The sequence below is a fragment of the Orycteropus afer genome, unplaced genomic scaffold (assembly GCF_000298275.1).
Source record: "Orycteropus afer afer isolate SDZICR_OR568_19922 unplaced genomic scaffold, OryAfe1.0 scaffold00252, whole genome shotgun sequence".
NCBI lineage: Eukaryota > Metazoa > Chordata > Mammalia > Tubulidentata > Orycteropodidae > Orycteropus > Orycteropus afer.
The window spans coordinates 3943830-3953757 of NW_006921839.1; the positions used below are offsets into that span (position 1 = coordinate 3943830).

Below are 9928 nucleotides of genomic sequence, written 5' to 3' on the forward strand. Positions count from 1 at the left end.
GGTTGATGAAAGGGCTGGAGGGAGGCAGCATGTCTAGCCTTGCAGTAATAGGCCTTGGATTACTGCTGGTAATCCTGCCTTCCCCTTGTAGGGTTAGAGGAGGTCAGAACATGTGGCCTCCCTGCCGTTTTTGCAATCATCTAATTGTGAATATGGTGTTCTGGTTACCTAGTGCCACTCTGACAGGAATATACCACAAATAGGATGGCCTTAACAAACAGGAATTTTTTCTCTTACAGTTTGGAGGCTTTAAATCCAAGTTCAAAGTGCCAGGCTCAGCCTTGGGCTTCAGCTCTGCCTCCAGCTCCCAGCACACTGAAGCTAGAGGCTTTTCTTCACTCAGACAGCTGCTGGCTGCTGAGGCTGCCAAGCCCAAGGTTGACAAGTGAAAAGGCACAGTCCTGATGTTGCCAAACCACACAGCAGGCTATTCATTCAAGTCCATTGTAAGTCCTCAGGTGGGCAGAGCATGGCAGGATGCTGAACAATGACATGGCTATGTGCAGGGTTCAAGTGTGCCACAAGCTAGAAACCATTCCCAAAGTTGCTGCTTATATACGGGAAGCAGACCACATACCCAAAGCTACTCAGCTGCTTGTGGTAGATCCCACTGTGGAGATGATTGCTACTCTCATCATGGGCAATAACTACCACCAGATGCCCAGCCACTCAACTAGGCCTGGCCAAGTTGACACACAAACATAACCACTGCATATGGTCTGTGAATTCTGTGTGGCCATTGCAAAGAATTATTGAATCCAGCAGAGAAGTAGAAAGTGCCATTGGTGGGATGGGTCAGAAATGGAGAGTGTTCTGAACTCCACCTCATAGGAACCAGCCTTATGCTGATCCCGATTCTTGTCCCTCAAGGATGTAAATGAGTTCTGATGTCTTGTTAAACTCCCTCAAATAAAACCTAAAAAAAAAAAAAAAGATGGAAATCACTGATATTCCTAATAAGAAAGTGTAGGACACAAGAAGAAAACTGAAGATCTTCATTGAATTAAGATTTGATATAAGTAGCGTTAAAAGCTTGGAAGGAAGGTTGGGCAATCTACTTCTGTAGCGATACTGCCTTGGAAACCCAAGGAGGGGTTGCTATGAGTTGAGTCCAACCTGATGGCAAATAACAACAAGCGCTAAAAGCCTGTTTCTGGATAGGAGGTCTGCCTAGGTAGTGGGGATCTGCTTCAGAGCCCCACTCATTTTTCTTTTTCTAAATTTTATTTATTATGTTTTTGTTGAAGACATACACAGGGAAACATGCTCCAATTCAAGTTTCCACATTTACCATTTAGTGAAATTGATTATATTCTTCAAGTTGTGCAATGATTCTCACCCTCCTTTACTAAGTTGTTTCTCCTCACTAATGTAAACTTATTGCCCCCTAAGGTTCCTGTCTAATCTTTTCAAGTTACTGTTGTCAATTTGATACCACATGGAAAGTTCTTAAAATAGCATAATGCTCAAGGGACACCATTTTTTTTTTACTAGTTAAACTAAGCTGTTGTTTGGTTGTAAGATGACTTCAGAGGATATGTTTAATTTAAAGTTTAAAGATTATTTTTCAAGTCAGAAGTTTCAGAGGTTCATCTATCCTCTATGGCTCCAGAAAGTCTAGAGTCCATGAGAATTTGAAATTGTTTTCTGCATTTTTCCCCTTTTGATCAGGATTCAAAAGATATGGATATGGCATCTTTGATCAAAATATTCAATAATAATTCACCATCCAGTTCTTCTGGTCTCATGGCAAAGAAGGCAGTTGTTGATGGAGGCATTTAGCCACACATTCCATATCCTCCTCCTATTCCTGACTCTCCTTCCTCTGTTGTTCAGGTAAATAGAGACCAATTGTTGTGCCTTGGATGGCCGTTTGCAAGCTTCTAAGACCCCAGGCACTGTGCAACAAACTAGGAGATACAACAGAAGCATAAACACATGAATTGGCATAATTATTCGTAGCAGCACTTTTACTCTCAAAGTGTCTTAATGACTAGATTGGACAGCCACATAGGAATACACGTTTACTCTCACTTGTAATGAGAAAATTGTACTCTAATGTATATATCAAGGCTTTTAGAAGGTTATTCCTGATTTTTGGGCCTTTACTTTATTTCCCCAACTGGAGATTACATGACCATGGAGTTTAATCTCAGGTTTTGCTACCATGGAGTAACTAATCCCAAAATTATAAATGGAAGAGTGTCTGCTATCTGTTTTCTTTCAGTTTATACTCTGTCACACACACACACACACACACACTTTTCTCCTTGCTATTGATAGGCAGTTTACCAACACATTATCCAACTCCTAATTTCATCTACCTATGATTCTCTATACCTAATTTTGACCCTGAGCTCTGATGGTATGATGGCTAACCAAAAGGTCTGTAGTTCAAACCCATCAGTGACTCTGTGGGATAAAAGACCTGGCAGTCTGCTTCTGTTCATGTTACAGCCTAGGAACCCTATTGGGGCAGTTCTGCTATGACCTATAGAGTTGTATGAGTCAAAATTGACTTGATGGTGTGCTTGCTTTGGCAGCACATATACTAAAATTGGAATAAATAGAGATTAAGATGGCCCCTGCAGAAGATGACATGTGAATTCATGAAGCATTTCATATTTTTGCATATTCCCTCCTTTTTTTTTCCCCAAATGTTTTAATAGCACAGAACAATAACATCCCATTCGAGTGCATTTGTCCTTTGTGGATAATTCTTGATCCTATTTGTTCTGCTGAAGATCTTCTGTTTATGCAGAAATAGATTGTTTTGAGATCAAATTATAGAATCGAATTTTTCCCCTAGGCTTTGCCTGCTGAATATGTGTAAATGTGTGTTGAAGTAAATAAAAAAGAATTGGCCTCATGAATCTGGCCACATACGATTCTAAGAAGGCACTGGTTCTTAGAATGTAGGCTGTAGACTTGGGGAAGGGTTCCAATGCCAAACTCCCTGTAGTAAGTTAGGCAAGTTCTCTAACTTTTCTATTTTTTCAACATCTTCACATTTTAAATAAGGAGTTAGACTAGCCCAATAGTATCTTAACTTTTATGTTGTATGTCGTTTGCAGCTTTTTCTTCACTTTTAAGTTTTCCTCGTATTGGACATACAGAAGAGATAAACATGGGTCTCTTTGGTGACAGTCCCTAAGGAGGCTTCACAAAATTCAGGACTGCAGATCAGAGTCCAAAAATGCTGGACTAGACAAGCCCCCTATAGGTTTGTGCTGTCAGATTATACTGTAGATCCTTGCCTGAGCAGTGTGAAAATGTAGAAGTGAGCACATGGTTTAAGTAGGGAGATGAGGGATAATTGAGTGTTGTTTTGAAGGGTGATGGGATAGATTTGAAAACTTGAATTCAATGGAAGAGAAGAATGAATTGGATAATTAGAAGGCAATTGTTCCTAGAATGTAGTCTGTAGACTTGGGCATGGGTTCCAATGCAAATTACTCTCCCTTCAGAAGTACTTAATCAGAAACTGGACTCAATACAGAAACAGGAAAATTGAGAGAGAGTGATTTAGTGTGTGGCCTGGGGATAAAGGGAAGGATGAGGAGAAACTCCGGTTATTTTTTAGTTCATTTTCACTTTGGGTCTTTCATTTGAGGCAAACACTTGATCCCCAAGTGGCTATGTCTGATAGCCAAATGGACGTAGAGTCAGATAGGAGGTGTGCGTTTGTGTTTCTGCATAGCAGTGGCAGTTGAAATGATGAGAATAGACTATCTGAGGGCAAAGAAGAAAGAAAATAACAGCTTCAGGCACTGGACCTTGGATATAAGAAGTGACACAGGTGACTGTGGTATAGGTAGACAACCAGGGTAGTGTAGTATGATGAGTCAAAAAAACTGAAGGGTTTGAATATATATTATATTATGTTGTCAGCACTATCAGAAGAAAATGAGAACCAAAAAAATACTGATAACCCTTAAGGATGCAGTGGTAACCATTGAGAATGCCATAAATAAAGGATACAGTGGCAGCACTACCTTATAAATACCAGGTGGTTTAAGGAGTAGTGGCTTAAACACTGGTGCTCACTCATTCTTACTTCAGATTATTAGAATTTATTCGTAGAGATTTTTAAGTGAGGGCAGGAGTTATCTACCTTTTTCTGTAAGGACCATATAATAAGTATTTTAGGTTTTGCATCTCTGTCGTAACGATCTTGATCTCTGTCATAACGACCAACTCTGTCTAAGCATGAAACTTGCCTTGTTTAGACAATGTATAAAAAAATGGGCATGGCAGTGTTTAATAAAAGTTTATTTACAGAAACAGTTGCTAAGCCATAGTTTACCCACCCTTGACCTAAAGAAACCTCTGCTTTTCAGAATTTTCCCTTTGTTATTTATTCTTAGTTCCATTTTTTTAGCTTTAATTGATGTTGGTTAACTTATTTTTGATAAAAATTACTAAAACTTAGAAATAGACCTTGAGAAGAAATCCAGCAGGAAAAGGAAATAATACTCTATTGATCTTGTAAAATTTAATAAACTTAATTAAGCCCTCTGCCCTCAAGTATGAAATGGTAGAACTTAAATAGGGACATTTGCAAAATTTTGCCCCTAGAGTTTAATGACTAGTTCACTGTGGCTTGCATTCATTTACTCAACTATTTTAATAACAGTTTCCTTTGTTTTTTCAGTCTCGAAGAAATCTATGTGAAGAGGCTTTGTTAAAAATTAAAGGAGTTATTAGCTTTACTTTTCAAATGGCTGTTCAAAGATGCGTGGTGCGAATCCGTTCAGATTTGAAAGCAGAGGTTAGTATTTTAAATGGCTGAATATGCTTGAAACTAGGTGAACAAAGCAGTGTTTAAAATTTGCCCTTTTTTTTTTTTTAATCCTTGTTTAGGCTTTGGCATCAGCAATAGCATCAACTAAGGTTATGAAAGCTCAGCAAGTTGTGAAAAGTGAAAGTGGAGAAGAGGTAAAAGCTTTTAAATTTTTATTTACGCTTAACTCTGATTCTTGATTATTCCTTATGACCAGCACATTGCTAGTATTTCTAGCCCAAAATTTGCCAGTTAGGAGGTTGGAGAAGAGTTTCTTAAGTATTCTTGCTCGACAGCTCTTTTAGAACCAGAGCTCTTTTGTTGATTTGAGAGTCTGCTCTTGGGAATACAATTTCCTTTATCTCAGTGGAGATGATGTGCTGATTTTATATGGATATAAAGGAGACATGGTCTCTTTGCCTTGGCTTTTAACTACTTTTTCATAACCATAACTAGTTTTGCCAATCAAAAATAGAAAGGTCTAAACATTGGGCAAGTAAATATGGTGAAAACCTTTGCCTGTTGCTAGTGTTTCCACTAGCTTTGTAATAAAGAAAATGAATCCATATACCTTTAGCTGCTTTTGATTCCCACGGAAAGGAGGGTCAGTGGCACTCCACTGTCCCCCCATGAGCAGCACTTGCTTCAGTCTTCTTTAAATAGAAGTTGCACATTTACTTCCAGAGTGTCAGGAGATGGACATCCCAGTTCTCATCTGTGGTTCTCATTTTCTGTTCTTATACAGTGCTCAGCAATTGGATCTACCTTACCATAAGACTAAAATTTAAAAAGTAATACAGTCACTGAGAATAAATATGGCAGTTAGAAGGATGAGTAAAGTTTAACTTATGATATATATATATCACATTAAGTTGATTTATAATAACTCCTAACATTTCTCATGTATCAGATGTTGGTTCCATTCCAAGATACTCCTGTGGAAGTAGAACAGAATACAGACCTACCAGACTACCTGCCTGAGGAGGAGAGTCCCACGAAGGAGCAGGATAAAGCAGTATCCCGGGTTGGCTCACACCCAGAAGGTGGAGCCAGCTGGTTGAGCACAGCCGCAAACTTTCTATCCAGATCATTTTACTGGTGACTTAGATTTGGGGCTCAGGGACTGTGTGAATCAACAAGGAGCCAGTGTTCCATTGTTGTGGTGAACTGTCAAGTGCAATTTGCAATAAATTATCATGAAAAGTTTTTAGATTATATGATTGCGTGTGCTGCATTTTACATCTTAATGGACGTTATACTCCACTAAGTGGTAAAAAGGACAGAGGTTACAGGTAGAATTACTTTGTCTATGAAGGTATTTTTAGTTTTGTTTAATTGCCTCCCTTTTTTTTTTTTTTTAATATGGGTCCACTGTTAAACCAAACATGTATGTGCTGCTTTACATTTTATTGTATATTAAGCACGTGATTAGGAAAATTTGTTTTCTCCTCAAGCCTTAGGACCTAGCTGAAGAGAATTATTACTGTTTTTTTTAAATGATCAAATTGTGCATGAATCACTGAACATTTTTTTTTCTCTACTTTTCTTCATGAGAGATACTTGATTTGGTGCCCTTAATTGAAGTAAAAAGAAAATGTTTTTCATTACTCCCCTCTTTTGTGCCTTTTTTATTTTGCCAACCATGTTTATAGAAAGGACATTACTAATAACATTTTATTAATCAAAATATAATAATTCCTTAGGATTATTATGCAGTTGCTACGAAACTTTGCAGCCTAATTTGTTATGATTTTAATAAGATTAACATAAAATCAGCTGAGAAGGAGGAAGCTTGTATATTAGCAAAGTGCTTTTAGAGACTATCTGAATGTGAATGTGGTTCTAACTGACTACTGTTCTGCTTGGTTTATATCGGCTCTTGAGAGTTATGTCTACCATAATACTGCAAGCAACCATAAATGGTCTCTAGGCCTTACTTTGTGATTGTACAATATCCCCTGCTAGAAAAAGTAATTGTAGGAAAGAACTGACAGACTTGAAAAAAGAAAACAAAATTGAATGCCTACAATGCCATAGTGCCGCTTTGAGAGAGGCTAACCTTAAAACATGACTTGCTTGACAGAAACCTGTTCATTAAGTGTTTCCTTTATTGGCTTTTGTGAATTCATCATGAAAATGCTGCAGTGGTGTTGATGAAAAAAGACCCAAATTATTGCTTATAAAGAGATAAAGCCAGCATTGGTCTCTTAATCTTGTTTCTCATATACAGTCAGAAATAAAGAACTTCACTGAAGGTAAGAAAAATATGTAAGTGTATATTTTGATAAATAAGAGCGAATTACATGTATGCAGCACATTATGAAGTTTCTGAAATATTTGGCAACTAAATTTTTTTTTTTTTTTTGAAATCCAGATAAATGCAGATAAATTTTAATGCTAGTATGATTAAAAATGAATAGGAAGAAATTGAAATCTTTTTCACCAACATGCAGAGCTGCTGTTTTACTACTTGGAGATTGTGAAGTGAAAATTAAACCCTGGAGGGTTTCTCTGCATTTTCATCCCTTCTCTTTTAGAAAAAATTGAAAGCATCCAGTGTCACTGAGGAAGAATTACTGTAAAATACCACCACCAGTGAGAGTCTTAAGTTCACTAACATTGTGACCCTCTGGAGGAATGGATATTGAGAAGCATATTTGCAGACTAGGTATTTGCTTTTATTCTTCCCTGTGTCTAGACTCTCATTTAAGTGACACACACAAACTGAAAATAGAAGCTTTCAGGGGCATATCTTGCTTTAAATGCATAGTACAACTTGCTGCTAGGACCAGCTGTGTTGAAAAGAAACAAAACCGCCTCCTTTTTATAGCCATTAAAACGAAGTTTACTGTTTTAACAAATACGTATTTTATTTTGCATTGCCACACATCTGCTTATTTAAAAAACAACATCCTTTTCGTAATAATGGTTCAGTACAAGTAGATATTCCAGTTTGATGTTTGTGTGTTCTAATTCTAAGTGTTCTTTTATTCCAGGTCTTATAAAGCAGTTAAGGTTAACTGTAAAAGCATTTTTTTGGAAATATGTTGTAAAATAATAAAAGGTAACATAATTAAAACTGAATGGACATTGCATTTTTTTGATATAAGCATTATTGATTGCTCTTAAATCTGTTTATATATTCACTGATTGACACATTCTCCTTGTTCCTTGCAATTGTTACCTAATTCCTATTCGTTTCCTTCCCATTACTACACTTTCTCCAAAATTAGCTGCTCCTGCACATATACTTATTGTAGCATTTATTGCATTTTAGTGAAATTGCCTACTTAATGATATATCTTGCCTACTAAGCTGTTTGAGAACACAAAGTGTTTTTCACCATCAACACCATAATTTTTATTGTGTTTTGGGTGAAAATCTACAGCGCAAATTCACTTTCCTTACAACAGCTCATGTACACTTTGTCTCATGACATTGACTACAATTTCCCACAATGCAACAGCTTCCCTCCCACTTCCTCCCCATAGTTACATCTTCCCTGTGTCCTTCCCTTCCATGCATTCCATTATGTGTATGTACCATAGTTATTTCCCTCCTTTTGGTTTGTAGTTGTCCTCATTAGTCAGTTGATGTCTCTGGTTCCCTGTTTACAATCTTGTAGGCTTCTTACTTTGGATACTTCCATAGCTGGGTTGGTTTCTGGGTTATATCATCATGTGTTTTAATCGTCAATTGTTGTTTGCTGCTGTTGCTTCTCTGTCCGAAGGGCTCCCTTTAGTATATCTTGTATGGTTGGTCTGGTTTTAACAAATTCCCTTAATTTCTGCTTATCTGGAAATGTCCTAATTTCACCATCATATTTGAGGGACAATTTTGCTGGGTATATATATAATTCTTGGTTGGAAATTTTTCTCTTTCAAGGTGTATATATACCATCCCATTGTCTTCTCACCTGCATAGTTTCTGTTGAGAAATCTGAGCTTAGTCTTATTGGTTGCCCCTTGTAGGTAACTTTTCATTTTTCCCGTGCTGCTCTCATGATTGTTTCTTTGTCTTTGGTTTTGGTAAGTTTGATGATATGTCTGGGTGATTTTCTTTTGGGGTCTATCCTATTTGGGGTTCATTGGATGCCCCGAATGGATATATTCTCATTTTTCATCATACCAGGAAAATTCTCTTCCAATAAATCTTCAACAATTTTCTTTGTGGTTTTATTTGTCTCTTCCTGTTCTGGAATTCCGATTACATGTAGGTTATTCCTTTTGATGGTATTCCACACGAACCTTAGCCTTTCTTCATTTTGTTTTGATCTTTTTTCTGATTTATCCCTTTCCAAAGAAGTGTTCAGGTATTTGCCTTCAATCCCCCTAATTTTGTCTTTCATTGATTCAATTCTGCTCCTTTGCCTATTCAGTGTCTTATCTATTTCTGAAAATTTAGTATTAATCTTCTGGATTTCTGTGTGTAGATTTTGTATCATTTTTAATTTTTCATTTATATTGTCATTTTGTTCTTGTATTGTCTTTCAGAATTATTCTAGGGTTTTGTCTTTGTTTTCCTTGATCTGTCTCTCAGTTCGTTGAAGATACCTAAATATAATTCTTTTGAATTCCTTATCAGGAAGGTCCGATGCTGCATCTTCCTCAGGGATGTGTTTTGGGTGTGTATCCTGGTCCCTTGTTTCTCCTGCTTTATCTTGTTTCTTTTTGTGGACTGTGATGCTCTGTTGTCTCCGAGGCATTGTGACATTTATTGTGTTTATATTTAATTGGTGTTTGTATGTTGGAGTGACTTGCCCATGATTTTCATTTGCTTTGTGTGTTATTTACACAAGCAGGGTACTGTGCTCCTCTGTTCACTAGTTGACAGTACTTAGACACTCACCACTTGTCTCTCTTCCTGTTGTCAGCCTCTCATATGTCCCTGCTGACCTTGGCAACAGAGCCTATTCTTAGGTCCCTGGAATCTGAATGGGAATGATACCACTTTAAAATCCAAAATGGTTGCCACTTGTAAAGATTCAAAATGGCTGTGCCCTCGGTCACTTTAAATACTCAGAATGGCTGTGCCCTCTCGACAGCAGAAAGTCAACACCTCAGGTTGTTTCCCTTCCTAGTCATAGGCCACCAGCGCAGTTGTCCCTGTAGCCGTTGGCAACCAGGGCTGATCTTCAGGTCAATT

The 9928-nt window shown here is 37.5% G+C and overlaps 1 protein-coding gene and 1 non-coding gene across 2 annotated transcripts in view; both read left to right on the top strand.

Moving 5' to 3' along the window:
- ARMC1 (armadillo repeat containing 1) overlaps nt 1-5885 on the top strand; it is a 67204-nt gene extending 61319 nt beyond the window's left edge. Inside the window, exons 4-6 of the mRNA XM_007949739.1 lie at nt 4655-4771; nt 4864-4938; nt 5694-5885. Of these exons, the coding sequence (XP_007947930.1) occupies nt 4655-4771; nt 4864-4938; nt 5694-5885 (384 nt within the window). The remainder of the gene's footprint in view (nt 1-4654; nt 4772-4863; nt 4939-5693) is intronic.
- Nucleotides 2528-2629, top strand: LOC122150831. Its single transcript, XR_006163879.1, has one exon. It is a non-coding gene; the product is annotated as a U6 spliceosomal RNA (small nuclear RNA).
- Nucleotides 5886-9928: the final 4043 nt, after the last annotated feature.